The sequence below is a fragment of the Hemicordylus capensis genome, chromosome 2, assembly GCF_027244095.1.
Source record: "Hemicordylus capensis ecotype Gifberg chromosome 2, rHemCap1.1.pri, whole genome shotgun sequence".
In the NCBI taxonomy this organism is placed as follows: Eukaryota; Metazoa; Chordata; class Lepidosauria; order Squamata; family Cordylidae; genus Hemicordylus; species Hemicordylus capensis.
The window spans coordinates 206,245,093-206,263,817 of record NC_069658.1 but is presented as its reverse complement, the minus strand read 5'-3'; the positions used below and the strand labels follow the sequence as shown (position 1 = coordinate 206,263,817).

Sequence of the window (18,725 nt, the reverse complement as noted above, 5' to 3'; positions counted from 1 at the left end):
TCTACGGAGGAGACGGAAGGGCTTCCCGCGGCTCGCATGGCGGCTGGAGACTTCCCCGTCCAACCCTTCCCTCGGGCCGTCTTCCATTCCTCTGCTCCGAATTGCCCTTTCTTCATTCCCCTGGAACAACAGAAACATTGCACTTTGCCCATTCGTGTTTCTCAGAGAGTCGTCGGGAGCTGAGCTTCTGCCTGAGGAAATGCCCGTTGCGCACGCATGCCTCCTTGGGGCGTTTCCCGAGCGCTTCTCTCCCCAAAGCTCGGGGGGACGGGGATCGGAGGTCTCCTGGTGGGGGATGTGTGTGTGGGAGGACGATCTGTGCTTCTGGCCACATCCTCAGAACCTCTCTCTGCAGGAGCAGTCTATCAGTGGGTGTCATCCCTCCCACCCCTTTCCCCACGGCCTTTGGGGAAGGAAACGCTCTGTGGTCCTTCCTGCCACCCTTCTGGGCTCCTCCCAAAGAAGCATGCGTCTTTGGGGCCGCCTGTTCTCCCCCTTGCGTGCCCTACTGAAACCCTTCTTGGGGGCTCCCGAATCCAGCCCCAGGCTTTCAGAGGGGCAGGCGGCTCACCGAGGCACCTTTCCAAGAGGTGGCTCTTTCCCTCTTCCGCCGGGGGAGACCAACTGGCCCTCGTCCACCCCAGCACAGGAAAGGTTACAGGGCCTGTTGCTGTGGCCGACTTTTGTCTTTCTAGAAGATGGTATAACTCTGCTGGAGTCTTCTCAGCTTCCTAAGATGTTTGGTTTTTAATTTCTGGTTATTTTTAAATGGTTAAATTGTTTCTCACGTTTTTGTATATGTTTTTAACTGGTTTTATGTTATTGTAAACCACCCAGAGACGAAAGTTTGGGGCGGTATACAAATCGGATAGCTAGACAGATAGATAAGAGCGATGAAATACGCATTCCCCCCAAGAACACAAGCTTTTCGAGACCTCTTTCATGCAGCGCAAATACAATGAAACCTAAAGCAGATGTTTAAGAATCAGTAAATCTAACAGCATTTTCCCGAGCTCCTGAATTGTTCAACCCCTCTCAGATTCAGGAGTCGGGCAGGCAACTGTTTACATTGTGATCCGGATGCAATAAGCTCGTTAGTATGAAATACGGCTGCCTCCTTTTATTCTTCGTTATGTATTTTTAGTAGTTCTGGCGGGTCCACTTTCAGGACCTCAATCTGTGTTCAGGAGGACTTTGAAAAATCTATTTGGTTTTATGGTTTGTAGTAGAAGTGTGAGTGTTTCCTCTTCCACATTTGTTTTAATCTTACGCTGGCCGAAATAAAGTTTAAGAGAGCAAAGGTTTTGAGGCAAACATAGGAAACTTTGAAAGGTTTGCTGTTTTTGACGTCTGCTTTCTTTTATTTGGGCACTGAAGAGGTCTCGAAAGGTTTGTGGTCTCTGTCTTCCCCCTTCGATTGTGAGCCACTTGGTGGACAGGGCGTCTCCTCCCTTCCCTCTCCCTCTCCGAGAACGGTTCCCTTTCTTCTCCTCGCTCTTCCCCCACCAGCCCACAACCCCGACATCCCGCTTCTCACTGCTCCGTCGCTCTTCTCCCCCCTTTTTCTCGCTGGTCACCCCACACCCCTCCCCACGGCAGACTTTGCAAGGGGCCTGCAGCTGCCAGAGGAGAGCTGCGGGCCCTTCTTCTCCCCCTCTCTGGGAAGGGGGGCAGGGATGGGAGCCACCACTCAGCCCCATCCGGCCGCTGCCACGCTTTCCCCGCTCTCCGTGCCTTCAGGACAGAAAGGGGGCTGGAACAGAACCACAGGGACGGTGGTGGTGGTGGTGGTGGTGGTGGTGGTGGTGTTTCCACACTTCCTATGGTTCCCTTCCCAGCTCCCTGCGTTTCAAAGAGGCAGAGCGAGAGCCGCGCGGCTGGGTGGACCCGAGCAGTGGCGGGCGGCTTCCTGAGGCGGAGAGCCCTTTGCCGAGGGGCCACCCCCAAGCCCTGCCGCTTGAGGTGTCTGCCTCCCTCCGCCTCACGGAAGGGCCGCCCTCTTCCTTGCCAACAGGCTTCTCCTAAGGCACAAACTGAGCTCCCAGGAGCTGACCGGTCTGGGCTGTGGGCCGGCAATCTGCCCGCTGCAGGACGCGACTCTCTGAGAAACCCCTTGGAGAATGCGCAAAGTCCAATGTGTTCCCGGGGAAGGAACGCCATTCGAAGCAGATCGATGAAAGACGGGACCCTCCCGGAAAAGACAAGGAGATCCAGGAGGGGGCGCTGTACTCGGGCCCAGCCTCCCAGAGCGTGCCCGGAACTCCCCCCCCCGGCAGGGGTGCCCCCGAAAGCATCCCCTCCTCCCCCTCCTCCTGCTTACGGCCTTTGCCCCAAGAGGCCAACTCTGTCAGCCTGATGGCCGACCTTTCTGCGATCACTCGGCAAAGAGGCACCTTCTAAGGCGGTGATTCTCTGGATTGGAGCAGGGGGAGAGTAACCGACCCACTCCACCCCCAGCACAACATCCCTCCAGTGACTGTGGCTGGTGTCTCTCTTATGTTCCTTGTTAGACTGTGAGCCCTTTGGGGACAGGGAGCCATCTTGCTTGTTTGTTATTTCTCTGTGCAAAGCGCCCTGAGCCATTTTCGGAAGGGTGGTAGAGAAATCGAATAAACTAATAAACCACAAGGATGCCCCCCCCCCGTAGCATTCCCTGTCAGAGGGCTTCCCAGAGGCTGCCGCCTACAACTCCCAGCATCCCCAGCTGCAATGGCCTTTGGCTGGGGATGCTGGGAGTTGTAGTCAACCGCAGCTGGGATTCTCTGCTCCGCCTTGTGACCCCAGAAACCCCCACCATCCGGCTCACGGCCTTTGCCTCTTGGGACCAACGCCCCAAGCAGGAAGAGGGGGAGGACGGCGAAGATATCCAGTGCACCAGAGCCCGGCGCGGGACGTCTGGGCGCGCTCTGGAACGCTGCGCACGAGTACAGCGCCCCCCTGTGGGAAAGGAATTGTTGGACTTCCCAGTCTCCGGACCCCGCGGCCATGCAAGCAGCCAGCCCCGGCGACAAAGGCCCTTCCGTCTCCTCAGAAGAGGGCCCAGCACGCCGACTGGGAGGGCAGGGGGAGCGATGCAAGCGTGGCCGTTGCCCCCAACGTGTGGGGCTAGGACCATGCCCCTGCCTCACGGAACCCACCGTGCTGCCGCCCGGCAGACCTTGGCATTGCTTCGGGCAGTGTCCACGAAGACGGCCTCCTCCCCTTTACCTCCCTCCCTCCCTAGCAGGGCAGTCCCCAAGCAGAGAGAGAGCTTTGGGGGGCAGAGCAGAGACCCCCCCCATCCTGGCCTCAGCCAGACTCCGGAGTGGACTCTGGGCAGGCAGTATCTCTCCTGCCAAGGGGCTGCTTCCTTGGACCGAGGGCGGGCCAGGCCGAGACGGGTCCTCCTCCTCCTCCCTGGGGGAAAGCAACTCCCCTTTGCCCAACACCTCCTCCTCACTTGCTCCTTGGCAGATTCCAGATCTTTCCACCGGCTTCAGCTGGGGGGGTTGGGGGCTGGCAGTGGGAGGGCATCAGCCACCGCATGCCCACAAGGGACTAGCTGGCGTGTCAAGGACATCCTTCCTTGCCCACATCTGGCCCTCAGCCGACCACTTGGCAACCAGCTGGCCAGGGTGCTCCTCCTCCCTCCCTCCCTCCTTCATTCCCGAACCATCGCAGGAAGCGGGCCAGAAAGTACAATGCCTAAACTTTGCCGCCGCCGCCGCTGCTGCTGCTGGGTGCAGAGGAGGAGGAGAAGGAAGACTCTGCGTGGCTCTCCGGAATTGGTTCGGAACCGCGTCCTTCGCGGAATCCCCTCGGCTTCCTCATCTCTGCCAGTGGCTCCAAGGATCAGGACCTCCCTGGTGGTCAGCCTGTTGCTCCTGCTCCTGCCTCATGGTCCAGACTTTGCCACTGCTGCTGCTGCTGCTGCTGCTGCTGGGTGCAGAGGAGGAGCAGAAGGAAGAGTCTGCCTGGCTCTCCGGAATTGGTTCGGAACCGCGTCCTTCGCGGAATACCCTTGGCTTCCTCATCTCTGCCAGAGGCTCCAAGGATGAGGACCTCCCTGGTGGTCAGCCTGGTGCTCCTGCTCATGGCTCATGGTCCAGACTTCGCCACTGCTGCTGCTGCTGCTGGGTGCAGAGGAGGAGCAGAAGGAAGAGTCTGCGTGGCTCTCCGGAATTGGTTCGGAACCGTGTCCTTCGTGGAATCCCCTCGGCTTCCTCATCTCTGCCAGAGGCTCCAAGGATGAGGACCTCCCTGGTGGTCAGCCTGGTGCTCCTGCTCATGGCTCATGGTCCAGACTTCGCCACTGCTGCTGCTGCTGCTGGGTGCAGAGGAGGAGCAGAAGGAAGAGTCTGCGTGGCTCTCCGGAATTGGTTCGGAACCGTGTCCTTCGTGGAATCCCCTCGGCTTCCTCATCTCTGCCAGAGGCTCCAAGGATCAAGACCTCCCTGGTGGTCAGCCTGGTGCTCCTGCTCATGGCTCATGGCCCAAACCTGGCCACTGCTGCTACTGCTGGGTGCAGAGGAGGAGCAGAAGGAAGGGTCTGCCTGGCTCTCCGGAATTGGTTCGGAACTGCGTCCTTCGCGGAATCCCCTCGGCTTCCTCATCTCTGCCAGAGGCTCCAAGGATCAAGACCTCCCTGGTGGTCAGCCTGGTGCTCCTGCTCATGGCCGCTGCCTTCCTACCCCAGATGCAAGCTCGCCGTGGCTGTGAGTCCTCCTGTATATTCTCTCTCTTGCTCTCCTTTGCTCCCGAGGGAAGGCAGAAACGCATCGGACAGACGTGGCAAGGCTGATGGAAGAAAGCTGGTCTGGTGGTTGCCAGCAGGACTTGTTCCCGTATGCTAAGCAGGGTCCACCCTGGTTGCATTTGAAAGGTGGACTAGAAGGGTGAGCACTGGAAAGGATTCCTTGGAACCTCGAAGCTCTTCCCAGAGCGGCTCCATCCGGCAAGAGCGGAAGATCTTCCAGTGCTCACACTTCTAGTCTCCCATCCACAGGCAACCAGGGCAGATCCTGCTGGGCAAAGGGGACAATTCGCACTCGCTACCACAAGGCCAGCTTTCCGCTTAATACAAGACACAGGGAAGGAGTTTTGAGGCCAGAAAATGGGGTCTGGTTCCTGGGAAAATCCATGCAAATTAAGTGCTAGAAAAGATGGCCCCGTTCTGTGGTGTCTGTGGGGGGGTGTTGTGATTGCCAAGTCGGTTTCCTACCTCACGTCTTTGTTTCAGTCAGTTCCAAGACGGAATCAACCCCCAGGGCAGGATCCGCCAGCGTTCAAGGGACCTGCTCCCTACAGTTGCTCCTATCACATCGAACAGCTGCTGTGACAACTACATAAGGAGGCACCTTCCAATGTGGTACCTGAAATCCTTTGAATACACCGGTGAACATTGTCCCACGCTAGCTGTGGTGTAAGTATTAAAAGCATTTAAAAATCCAGTTAGAACAGGAGCATAGGAAGCTGCTGCCTACCGAGTCAGACCATCAGTCCGTCTAGCTCAGTCTTGTCTACACTGACTGGCAGCAGCTCTCCCAGATCTCAGGGAGGAATCTTTCCCAGCCCTTCCTGGAGAGACTGCCAGGGATTGAACCTTGGATCATTGACGTGCAAAAAGCAGATGCCCTTCTACTGAGCGACCGCCCCATCCCCTAATAGTCACCCATCCAAATGTAAACCAGGGTAGACCCTGCTTAGGGAAGAGGGCAATTCCTGTTTCTTATCGCAAGACTGGATCTCCTGTAATGAAGCTCAACGTCGTTCTGTCAGGATGTTTCTGCTGCTTCTGGCTTCATTGATTTGACCTACGTGGCGGTGTGGTTTTCTGGGCTGCCACCAGGTTCATTTCCCCCGTCATTAATTGTCTGTGCAAATAATCTCCCCCAGCCAGCCCCCAGTGTGTGCACTTTGTGCAATGCTAAGGAAACCTAAGCTGTAAAGCAAGACTGCCCTAGTTCCTCCAACACAGACCCGATTCAAACACCACCGCTTTAAGATAGGAGTTAGGGGGCTTTCAGTTTTCAACCGGGCTCTAAAAAATGTGGAAACGGCAAGTTAAGGTGCCCGGCTTAACACCAGAGCCATACGAACTGTAAAAATTTTGTAAAGGTAAAGTGTGCCATCGAGTCGTGGTTCCCACAGAGCCTTGTGGTTGTCTTTGGTAGAATACAGGAAGCGTTGACCATGGCCTCCTCCTGCACAGGATGAGATGATGCCTTTCAGCTTCTTCCGATATCGCTGCTGCCCGATAGAGGCGTTTCCCATGCCAGCGAGGATTCGAACCGGCAGCCTCTGGCTTGATAATCAAGGCATTTCCCCACTGCAGCCACATATATCAAGGCTGTAGGAGAAGCAGAGAGTGATCATGCAGGAGGCAGGAGCTGGGGAGACAGGCCTGGTCGACCCATATTCTCTCCCCCACATTTTATCAAGAGTGGATGAAAAGCCGTCCTGCTCAGCAACCGTCTAACACACGATCACTCTCCCCTCCTCGATCTTTGCAAACACACATCCACCGACCGAGACCAGGCAAAGCTCCTATCCTGGCTGGGCCCTCCTCTGACCCCGTTTAGGGTCCCGAGAACAGCCCCCTGGTCCTTTCCAGATTCTAGCTCCTCCCCTGGAAGGCCTATGGGTTTCTGGAATCGGTGCAAGGCCATACACATTTCAAAGCCCCGCCGTATCGGAGGTTCCGTAGGGGAGTCCCATGAGGCTGAGGATGGAAGAACCGGCGGTTTCAACCCAGCTGGTGGTGACCAGGTTCGATGAGGTGCTTGAGAGCAAGCGAGTGAGGTTGTTCAGGAGAGCACCAGCCCTGAGCAGGTGTGATGACCTTGTAGCGAATTGCCTTTTCCGGGGCTTCTGACTGGGCACTAAAAGCACATTTCTCCTTTGCAGATTGATTACCAGCCATGATCAGCGGCCCTGTGCTGATCCCAGGCTGAAATGGGTCCGGGAGAGAATCCGTTCCTTCTTAGAAAAGTAACCAGGTCCTGTTTCCGCCTCCTCTACCCCCAGAAGGGAAGAGAAATGACCAATCGGGAGCTACCGGCTTGTGGAGGAGAGGAGGAAGTTATACAAGGCTGAACATTAGGCTGTATCCATCGTCATGGATAGCTTCAAAGGGGATGGCTGCCTTGAACTATTATTATTATTTATTGTTTTGAATAACCACATGTACACTTTGATTGCTCATTTATTCTTCTCATCATAAAAACAAATAAAGCATAAGCATTTTGAAAACAGTTGGCCGACTTCTTTGGGGATTAGTGGTAGGGTGGTATCCTGGGGACATCGAGAGTGGTAACCAATTGGTGCGGCCCAGAGCGGATTTGAAGATGTCAGAGGTACTAGCCATTTGGTACTATCCTCAACTTGCTTATTGGTGTAATTGGGCTCTAGTCACTTGTTACTAACCGGAGATGGCTGGGTTCCATCCTGGGTGAGTACTCACCATTTGGTCCCTCTGTAGTTTGGTGGTGGCACGGGTGCTAGCCAATTAGTGCTGTGCAAAGCTGGCTCAGATGAACATTTGGGCCAGTCATCTTCCAGCTTGGTGCAAATGTGGTGGGTGGAGAACTCAGACAGCAACCCTCGGCATGAATCCTGGTAACCAAGTGTGGAAAAAGATGTCCATCTTTTCGTTAGTGGAATCTTGGAGAGTGGATTGAGATGGCAGAAAGAGACTGCAGGAGTTTCTATTTGGCCCAGCTCTCTGCTAGGTGGCTGGTTCATGGCTTACCCTTCGCCTTGGAACCCTCGAGTTGGGCTGGATCTTGGAGCTCTTCTAGTCTACCATCCCTTAGGAAATCCCTCCAGCGACTAGCCGGCATCTTCCTAATCCCACATAGTTGTGTGCCGAGTAGAAGGCGCCGTATCTCTAGTTTCCATCATATCTGCAATATCTCGGCTTTGCATGTTTCCCCGCCACAGCAAAGACCAACGGTGGGGAACAGACCGTGATGTTCCCTTTCCATCACGCCGTGTTCCTGGGGCTTGGAGAAAGTGAGGAGGGTAGCGTTTTGCCTACGGCGTGCTTGAGCAATCGAGGGAGCAGACAGGAGAGTCCATCAGGCAGGGTTTTAAACCTGCAGCCAATTCAAAGAGCCCACCACCCAGCTGAAAGGAAGCGGATGGACTCACAGCTGCTCCCACTTAGGCAGAGATACCTCCTGCTCCTCTCTGGGAGGTCCAGAAGCCAACTCTAGAATCAGTTTTCTACTTCCTCATCTGGTGCACTCCCAAAAGCCTTTGGTGCTGTGACTCCAGATGACAGGATGTTTCCCCCCACAATCCTCAGAAACTAAATGCTGTATTTCCTTCTGAGAAATCTCTGCTCCAAACTTCCTTCCCATCTTCTGCTTGACAGAGAAGGGAGGGGATCCCATTGTCCTCCCGGGCAAAGGCGGAAAGGACACCCGTGCCTGATTCTGGACCTCAGTTGACCACTTCGCACAAGGCGTCCAGCGGGGAAGAGTAGCCAAGCTGATCTGTTCCCTCCTTTTCTCTCCCTCCCTCGGTCCCGTCACAAAAGGAAGATGGAGAAGCCGTGGTCTTCGAGGAGGAGGAGGAGGAGGAGGAAGAGGTGGAAACTCAGCCGGCAGCAGCCGTGGCACTAAAGAATTGGTTCGGGGCCCGTGGCCCTTGGGCTCACTTGAAAAGAGGCCTCTACGCTTCCCCCTCTCCACCACAGACGGCAAAGATGAAGACCTCGGTGGTTGCCATACAGGTTGTCCTGCTCATGGCCACCGTCCTCTTAACCTCAGCTGAGGTTGTTCCTGGTAAGCGGGGAGTCCTTTATTTTCTCTCCTTCTCTTCATGGATCTACACTGAGAGAGGAAACTCTAATTTTGATCTTAAGGTTTTCACAGATGCTCAAGGGAAAAGTCACATGACTATCTCTGACCCAAAGAGGCTGGTCTTCAAGCAACTGGGGTGTGGGTTGGGTACTTGAAACACCCTGTACTTGAAACAAACTGGGATATCAAACCACAATTTGATGCTGGACTGATATTCTGTAAGAATATGCACAAATCGGATTTTCAGATTTGATTCAAATTTGAATTGAAGCTGGCCAATTTGATTCAAATTCAAATCGAATGGACCCAAAACAGGCCGATTCGATTCAAATTTGATTCTGATTCAGATGTGAACCAATTCAAGCTATTTTGGCACTCTTTTTCTTTGAGTGTCCCTGAATGGTTTTTTAAAGGTGCCAAAATGTCTCCAAACTGTCGTTGAATCGATTTGAATGGATTCGAATTAGATTCTGGTTGATTCCATTTAAATTCAAATCGAATCGCCCTTTTTAGGGGCGATTCAATTCGAGTTCGAATCATTCAAATCGGCCAGATAAGAATTTGAATCGATTCGCACATCTCTAATATTCTGGTTTGTTCAAGTTAGTTGCTGAACAAACCGTAGTTCCCTTCATTTGTATGTAGTGATGAGCTGTGGTTTGTTCTCGAGGAGAGCGTGGATGCTTTCGTTCTTCTCTTGCACATGTTAAAGGACTGACCCAGACCTGACTTGGAGATGCCATGGAGACTAGCCACTTGGTACTATCCTTAACTAGCTTATCAGTGCCATGGGATGGTGGCCATAATTCAGTGGAAGAGCCTCTGGTTTGCACGCAGAAGGTTCCAAGTTCCCTCCCTGGCAGCATCTCTAGATAGGGCTGAGAAAGACTCCTGCCTGAAACCTTGGAGAGTATTGGAACCGGCCTTATACTGAGTCAGACGCTTGGTCCATCTAGCTCAGTATTGTCGGCACTGGCTGGCAGTTGCTCTCCTGAATTTCAGGCAGGAGTCTCTCCCAACCCTACCTGAGATGCTGGCAGGATTTGAACCCGGTACCTTCTGCATGCAAGCAGATGCTCTTCCACTGAGCTACGGCCGAATGTCTTGGTTTCCCCCATCAGTCCAGTGGGAGAGGAATCCGCCCAGCAGGGGCTGCAAGCCAGAACGTCACTCCGCTCCCCTCTCTCTTGCAGGTACCAGGGTGAGATTGATTTGCTGCAAGCGTTACATGAAAAAGCAAATTGCTCTGGCGAGAGTGAAAAACTATCAGTTTTCCACGGAGGAGGGCTGTGGCCTGAAAGGGGTTGTGTAAGTATGGAAGACGACTGTCAGAGGTGTATCTAGGGAAAATAGCGCCTAGGGCAAGCACTGAAATTGCGCCTCCTGTCCAAGCATCTGACACCCATCTTTCAGATAACTTTACCATAATATCAGCTGAAAAATACAAGTCAGGCTCGTTAATCTTTTAATATTTCAAAAACTATTTAGCAGTGGACTTAGCCAGATCAAAAAATGCTGGAAAACTACAAATTTCAGCATGCTGGGGCTCATGAAATACCCAAATACTATGTGGAGTTGTTCTTGGAAAACTAAACAGAAGTGCCTGTCTAATTCTCTACTGTGCATTGCAGCATCACCATTACATAAGTTTTAAAAATCAATGGAGAATTTGACTTTTCCCAGATACTCTGAAAATAATTAAAGGATATGCAGAGTCAACTGTGTCACTGCTTGGAATATATTCTAGTCTTTCAGAAAGACAGTTAAAATGAGAGAAAGAGAGCAAGAAACTCCCAGTGGGCCTTAATATTAAGGATTTCACACTGATTCAAAGACAAACTCACCATTAATAGCCATATTAGCAAGACATCACATTTAACTCACTTATCACAAGAAGCAAAGTAAGAGCAAATGAATACAATCCTAGCTCTTAAGCGTCAGCTCAGTATTCACAAGCCCTGGTACATAGTGCCAATCTGAATATGTGTACAGTGTCTTATATTATATTAATTTTTAAAAAATTTTTAAACCTGTAGCTCCTTTGGGGGGCTTCCTAAAGTCTGTGTGGTTTTTTTCCCAAAGGTTCCCCCTCACCCCGCTGGCCTCTAGGGCCTCACAGGTACCATTTCAGCATGTGCAGTGGCCAATTTTAAAAATAATCTTTTTTTTAAAGGCCACTGAAAACAAAATGGCCACCGCGCATGCTCAAATGGCCTCTGCAAGGCCTGGCATGACCTAGGGCCTCACAGAGGCCATTTGAGCATGCACGGTGGCCATTTTGTTTTTGGCAGCCATTTTAATTTTTATAAATTTTACAAAATGGCGCCCCCTTCAAGTGGCGCCCGGGGCACGTGCCCTGCCTGCCCCACCCCTAGATACACACCTGACAACTGTCCTTAAAGAGAACCAGGCCCTAAAGGAGTCCGTTGGTAGGGGCCTGACTGCCGTATCCATCCATCCGCCCAGCGTTAATTCACTGGGTTGCTGCCATGTTGTTTTCCTTTCGGGGGGAATGGAGAGCCCAAGGAGGCCCATCTCGTCCAGCATCCTGTTTCCCACAGTGTCCCACCAGATGCCTCGGGGAAGTCCACACAGTGCATGCCCCCTCTCCTGGGCCAATCAGGGGTCAGCTGGATCGGGGATGGGGGTCCCCAATCTACTGGCGACACAATGCATGCTGGGATAGCTCTTTGGATTGTGTGAGGACCCAGCTCCCGACTTCAGACCTGAAGACGCCAGCCGTCTGCATCATCTGGGAGCAGAGTCCACAGTTACCCCTGACCTGTGGGAGACAGAGTGGGAGATCTCCCACCGGCACCCACAAAAAAGCAACAGCACCAACCCCAGATGCTCGTGTGAGGGGGCGGAGGCCATTCAGGGTCACCCGCTCTGACCTGGGGTGGCTACAACGCAGAGACGCGCCTCGTCTCGGGCGTCTGAATGGGCTCTCGACACACATTTCTCCTTGGCAGGTTTACGACAATCCAGAATCGAATGACCTGCGTCGATCCCAGCGATGACTGGGTCCAGGATTACATGCGTCAGCTCCCCAAAGCATGATCATGTCCGGCTTCATCTTCCTCAGCCATCAGAAGAGAAGAGGAAGGATCGTGTTCTCACCTATCGGCATGTGGAGGAGAGGAGAAAGTTCTCAAAAGTTGGGAGTCAAGGCTGCCCATCTGCCTTTTCCTTTCCTCGTGCTCCAGGGAGGTCACCCGCCTGCAATTTATTATACAAAGGTGCAAGTTATCAGATGTACACTCTGGTTCTGCCTTTGTTCTTCACATCACAATAAATGATCAAATAAAATGGAGACATGTTTAAAAACCCCACAAAAAACTCTTGCCCGATTCCTTCCGGGGACTAGGGGTGGTAACATGGTGGGAATTAGCCATCCTGGGCTAGCTGAGTGAAGGCACAGGCGCTGGCCAATTGATGCTGTCCACAGCTGTGTTTCGCTCGCATGCCTTCAACCTAAAGAGCAAACACCCTTCTGGCTGTGAGATCAGCACAGGAAAAGGAGCCCGACGCAGAGATGTCTTCTGTGTGGAATAGCAGTGGCTGGAGAGAGCTCAAGTCATCCACAGGATGAGAACCCGGGTGGGACACAACCGTATCGTACGTGGTCTGATGCAGCGGAAACAGAGTCCAGCTTGCTGGGACGTGGCAGGGCTGTGCACTGAATCGGAACAATAACCGTATCGGATTCTGTACAGCCCTTTGGGCAGCATTTGGCATTGCATGGTTTCCGAGGCAACATGAGTCATATCGGAAACAACCCCAAACGATGTTTTCCGTGTCGCGTCGGCCCGCATCGGAGGACTGGGTGGCTGTTTGCCTGCTTTTTTCAGGGGCCTGTGTCCCACCCAAACCTTGTTCCTCTTTGAATCTGTGGGTGTTTGAAAGAACGCTGAAGGGGCTAGGAGAGCCGTGAAGCGAAGCTGCCATCTACGGAGTCAGACCCTTGGTCTATCTAGCACAGTATTGTCTTCACAGACTGGCAGCGGCTTCTCCAAGGCGGCAGGCAGGAGTCTCTCCTCTCAGCCCTGTCTTGGAGATGCTGCCGGGGAGGGGACTGGGAACCTCAAATGCGCTTCCCAGAGCGGCGGATCCATCCCTTAAGGCAGGCCTGCTCACTGTAGGCCCCCCAGCTCTTTTTGCACGACAATTCCCATAATCCCCAACCACAGTGACCAACAGCCAGGAATTATGGGAGTTGTCGGCCAATATCTGCAGGAGGGCCTACGCTGAGCAGGCCTGCCTTAAGGGGAATCTCTTCCAGTGCTGACACATGTAGTCTCCCATTCAAATGCAAACCAGGGTGGACCCTGCTCAACCGAGGGGACAAGCCATGCTCACTGCCAGAAGACCAGCTCTCCTCGTCTCCGTTGAAAAGAGCATGCTGCCGTTGGTTCATCCGAGTCTCTGTTTGTTAAAGTCTAAAATATATCATGCGGGGGCGGGAGGGGTGCAGCGTTTACATATAGTTGGAGAAAACCAAGCTGGCCGGTTTGTTCCTCCTCCCTCCCTCCTTGCCAGATGCAGTGTAGGAAGTAAAAAGGGAGATGGAGAAACTTCACAGCTGTTGGGTGAGGAGGAGGAGGAGAGAGAGAGAGAGAGAGAGAGAGAGAGAGAAGGCCAGCATTCATGGCGCTGAGGAATGGGTCTGGGGCACATCCCCCCTGGACTCACCTAAAAGACGTTTCTGCTACCCGACTTCCACCAGAGACGAAGAGGATGAAGAACCCAGCGACTGCTTTTCTGCTCCTAGCCGCTGTCTTCTCCGCCTGGTCTGAGCCTTCTCCCAGAAGTGAGTCCACTTACCTCTCCGTTACTCCTAGGGTTGCCATCCCCCCTGGAATTCCGGGTATCGCCTGGATTTTAAGCATCTCACCCGGACTGCTTAGCCCATCCAGATTCCAGCTTTCATTTAAAAAACAAAACAAAACAAAACACCTTACCTCTAGCCCTTGTAGAAGTGGAGTTATGGAGCAAAACGTGCAGTCCCTCTTCTGCTGCACCACTGGACTTGGATTAAGAGAGAGAAAGCACAGGATCCTAGCTGGGAAGGTTTCCCTTTCACAAGTTCAATAACCCACCGAGGAATGTTGCCTTGTTTGTTTTCAGCAGGAGATCTCAGTCGGGCAGTTGCGAGTATAGCTTGCTTTTGATGCGAATCACTACCTGCCTACCAGGCTGTGTATTGTAACATTTAAGGACTTGCTTGGCTTTACGTTCAATGCATGCCTACTTAGAAGTAAGCAACATTGGTTTCAATCAGATCTTCTCTCAAATAAGTGTGTACAGAATTGCAGCCTTCATTAAAAAGCTGTGCATTTTTATTTTTATGTTTGATTGCTGCTGTTAATGTGTCAAGGGAAATAGTCAGGCAAAGATATCTTCCCCAACTATTGTTGGTAAATATCCAGCGCAAATACAAGTCAGTTGGAAAGTGCAGCTGCTAATTTGCATATGGAAATTATTTGCAAGCCAACCTACATAATATGCAAATTAGGCACCCGGATTTGGAGATTGCCATCTTAATATTGTCTAATTCGTATTGAAATGGGGAAACACTGCTCTGTGTCTCTGGTTCAATTAGAAAATGTTGGGCAGGTGTTCACAGACTGGGGAGAGGGGAGGCTGTGAACTGGCTTCTGGTGCCCTTGTGGGGCGTGGGGGAATCTGGGAACAAGCCCCGAGTTCAAGGGGAGAGAGGGATCTACTGAGCAAGCAACGTGGAGCGTGCGGTCACTCCATCCCCCTCTCTCCCGCAGGTCGTCCCACGAAATCCTGCTGCTTCTACTTAGCAAGAGATCCAGTTCCAGCGTCGGCGGTGAAAACATATTCCTGCAACCGGGAGTTATGCGGGAAGGTAGTGATCATGTAAGGTGCCAAAGTGTTTGCTGAAAGAAAATCAGCCTCTGAAGGATTCTATCCGGATATTATCCGCCCCGATTCTGGGTTCCTCGATTCAGCCGGTGTGGTTCTCCAGGTGGCTGCCAGGTCCATTTCCTTGGGCAACGATCCGGGCAAATAGAAGCAACCAAGGAGCCCCGAGAGGTGCACATGGTGATGTTTATCCTCACAACAATCCTGTGAGATCGGTCAGGCTGAGTGAGACGTGAGCGGCCCAGAGTCACCCAGTGAGTTTCATGGCTGAAGGGGGATTTGAACCCGGGTCTCTCTGGGCCTAGTTCAGCATTCTAACCACCACACTAAAGTGGGTCCATATATAATTTAATTTTCCTACTCTGCATAAATGCATATCAATTACATATATAATTTAATTTTCCTACAATTGAATTTGCCTACACTATATTGGACAGCAGCGATATCGGAAAGGGCTGAAAGGCATCATCTTAGCGGTTTGGTGCTGCTAAGAGCTGGTTCGGTGACATTATGGGCGCTAGCCAATCGGTACCATCCCTATCCATAACCCCTTTGGGGGGACACTGACGATCGCCACTGGGTGCCCTCTCCCTCCTTCACAAGGATGTCTCTGACCGGAGGAATGAACACTCTCCTTCCTTTTGAAGGGGTAGAGGAGAGCAGGTTGCACAGTCCAGGCATGCCCTGCAAAAAGAAGCCAGATTTCGGCAGCTGCGCGGCTGGGGGGGGGGGTCAGTCCTGTGACTTGCCTCTGGGGGCAGCCCCAAGGCAGTGGGCCCCCAGACAACTGGCTCCCCTGGCCCGATGAGAGTTATGTCCGTCCCTGAATCTACTGAGCAAGCAGCGTGAGCCGTGAGGCCGCTCCCTCCCCCTCTGTCCCGCAGGTCGTCCCACGAAATCCTGTTGCTGCTTCTCAGCAAGAGTCCCAGTTCCGACGCCGGCCGTGGGCCCCATATTCCTACGACCGGGAGTTATGCGGGATGGTAGTGATCATGCGAGTAGAGCACAGAGAAATGCTTTACACAGAGGAATAATAAAGAAGGTGGATTCTTATCCCTGAAGGGCTCACAGTCCGAAACGGTTGAACATAGGAACAGCTGCTGTCTACTGAGTCAGACCCTTGGTCCCACTAGCTCAGGATTGCCTGCTCTGATTGGCAGCGGCTCTCCCAGGTTCCAGGCAGGAGTTTCTCTCCCAGCCCTACCTGGAGATGCTGCCAGGGAGGGGACCGGGGACCCTCTGCAGGCAGAGCCGATGCTCTGCCACTGAGCTACCGCCCCATCCGGGTCACCGGTGACATTGGCTCAGTGGCTCGATCCCGGCATGTTTGGGGAGTTTGGGCAAGAGGACCTTCTGGCCCGCTGCCCACCCCGTGTGCCTAGGAAGAGCTAATCACTCCTAATCATGGCTGGTGGAGCTTCTGGAGAAGCCATGGAGGGCGACCTGAGCCCTGTGTGGGCAAGTCCTTGGCTGCCATGTCGCCGTCCTGAGCCATCGACCAGCTTTGTGCCATTTCTGCAGGGGCGGGCTGCAAATCAAATCAATCCAGGACATAAAGCAACAGTCACGCCCCAAACTCTGTGTGTGTGTGTGTGTTGATCTCAGATCCGGGACCGCCAGGCCTCCTCTCCCCTGCCAATGGGCGTGCCTGTGGCTGAGGACTGTCGGGCCAGGGGAAGGAGCGACGTGGCCCTGAACCACGTCCCACCACCTCTCGCAACGCCCGTGGCAGACCTGAAGGCATCCGGAGCGTCGGGAGCCGGCTGAGTCCGACTGCTGCTTCCTCCCGCTCAGCACCGTCCATCCCGGGCCGGCAGCAACTCTCCGGGGGGCCTTGGCCAGCCCTACCTGGGGATGCCGCCAGGCACCACCCTCTGCGTCCAAAGCAGGAGCTTCGCCACTTAGCGAAGGCCCCGTTGTGGGATCTAGAGGGTTTTCCCGTTCATGGAGCGTCTTGAACTCCATGGGGCCTTGTTGGCTCTAGACTTCCATCAGGATCGGAGCGGATGGGGGGGCTTCAGGGCTCCCCAAAGGCCCCTGCGGAGGCTGGAGGCTGGGCCCTATCCTGCAGAGCCCCCCATCTTCCATCGAGGGGGAAGACAGACGCAATGTTTTTAGAACAGCAGAGTGGCCGGTGTGGAGGTCTCCTCACTGTCTTCCGTCCAGACGCCCCTTTTTCTGTCCCGGGGCAAGACACCCCCCCATCCCATTCCTGCCCCTTTCCATTATGGAAGGCACCGACTGGCAAGTGCCTGGGTGGTCACCCACCCACCCACCCCCCTGTCCTTGCTCATGGCTCTCAGGGAGGGGTCACAGCTCCATCGTCGCCCTCTGAAACTCTGGAGAGCTGCTGCCAATCAGTGTAGACCATGCTAAGTTAGATGGGCCAAGAGCCCGACTCCGTAGGCAGCAACTCCCTAGAGGATGGGACCACAGCTCAGTGGCAGAGCGTCTGCTTTGCAGGCGGGAGGTCCCTAGTCCAATCTTGGTTCTTTCCCAGTTAGTGCTGGGAACGAGCCCTGCTTGAAACTTGGGAGGGCGGCTGCCGGCCCGTGCAGAGACGGTGTTGCTAGACGCGTCCCGGTATCCGGCAGCTCCCCATGTTGTTTGTGAACTCTGATCTATCCAGTACATGCAGTGATTGGGTTATGATGTGCCCCGTGCAGGCAGCCCGGTGTTTGTTCTCTCTCCGTCACATCACCCAAGAAGCATCCAGGCCGCAGTTCTACCACCTGAAACCTTTTCTTCTTCTTCTTTCCCCCCTTTCCCTTTTTCAAGAACGGAGGTGTGTGATGCGGCCGGTGGTGGGCTTTCCCTTCTTTGGCCCGTGGCCAGCTGTCCTTGGAGCACACACAAGCGCAGGCTGGCAGACTTTGTCCAGGCGGTGCTTTCGGAGCAACAGGCGTGCCATGCGCTCTCTCTCTCTCTCTCTCTCTCTCTTCCCCCCACATCTCAGAGACCGGACTTCTTCAGCATCTCACCGCCCCTTTCCACCGCTGGCACTGGCCATGGGGCGGACTCCCAAAGATGCATGAATAAGAAACCCAAAGGCAAAGTTAGCCTTCAAGGACCGGATTGTCACCCCCCCCCCGAGGGAGAACCTCCTGGCTGGCCGTGGGGAGGGGAGGGGGACGTGGCCCCAGAGACCAGGCAGGCGCACATCTGGCCCGGCTTCTGCGGTGGGCTCCATCACCTGCGCGCCTCTGGATTGCTCCACAAGATCCGTTGAGATTTCTGGGAAGAACTGGGGGGTGATCCTCTCCCCGAGCAGGCGAGTGGGGCTCTTCGGTCCTTGCCGTCACCGCAGGCGACGTTCCAGAATGCGGCCAGGAGGGATGTGGGGAGCTGCTGCCTTCCCGAGTCAGAGCATCGGTCCCTCTAACTCTGGGTTGCCAGCACTGACCGGCAGCAGCTCTCTGAGTCCTCAGGCAGGAGTCTCTCCCGGTTCCGCCTGGAGTTGCTGCCAGGAATTGAACCTGGGACCTTCTGCGTGCAAAGGAGATGCTCTTCTGCGGAGCTACGTCCCCATCCTCAGAAGAGTGGTCTGCTTTCGATAGGAAGCTGCCATATCCTGAGTCAGGCCGCTGGTCTATCTCGCTCAGGGTGGTCTGCACATTCTCTAAGGAACCTTGGAAAGCAGCCTCTGGTCAGTGTAGGGGACCCTGAGGTGGATGAGCCCATGGTCTGAAACAAGGCCCTTTGCTAGAAAAGGGATGGGGCTTTAGTTCAGTGGCAGGGCATCTGCTTTGCAGGCAGAAGGTCCCAGGTTCCAATCCTAGCAGGATCTCCAGGTGGAAAGCTTGGAGAGCCGCTGCCAGTCAGTGTTGTCAACCCTGAGCTAGATGGGCCCATGGTCTGACTCAGCAGGCAGCAGCTTCCTGTATGCTATAATACCCAGCTCAAAGTTTCTGAAGCAACAACTGAGCAGGGCTATGTCCTCTGTTTGTGGGCGCCTTCTGCTTGGCCACCGTGAGAGAGGCAGGATGCTCCACTTTGGTCTGTGGGGCGCGACTCGTGGTTCCATGGTGGCTAAAGCGGAGCCTCCAT

General features: G+C 54.0%; 1 protein-coding gene across 2 annotated transcripts; it reads left to right on the top strand.

Annotated features, from left to right (window-relative positions):
* The first annotated feature begins 20 nt into the window (after positions 1-20).
* On the top strand, positions 21-7,203 carry LOC128346408 (uncharacterized). Of its 2 annotated transcripts, none has more exons than XM_053299694.1 (3): positions 21-4,694; positions 5,219-5,401; positions 7,006-7,203. In XM_053299694.1, the coding sequence occupies exons 1-3, from the start codon at positions 2,986-2,988 to the stop codon at positions 7,019-7,021; spliced, it is 1,908 nt and encodes a 635-aa protein (XP_053155669.1). In that variant the 5' UTR covers positions 21-2,985; the 3' UTR covers positions 7,022-7,203. The 2 variants fall into 2 exon arrangements, with proteins under 2 accessions (XP_053155669.1, XP_053155668.1); XM_053299693.1 differs by having other exon boundaries at positions 6,886-7,203.
* Positions 7,204-18,725: the final 11,522 nt, after the last annotated feature.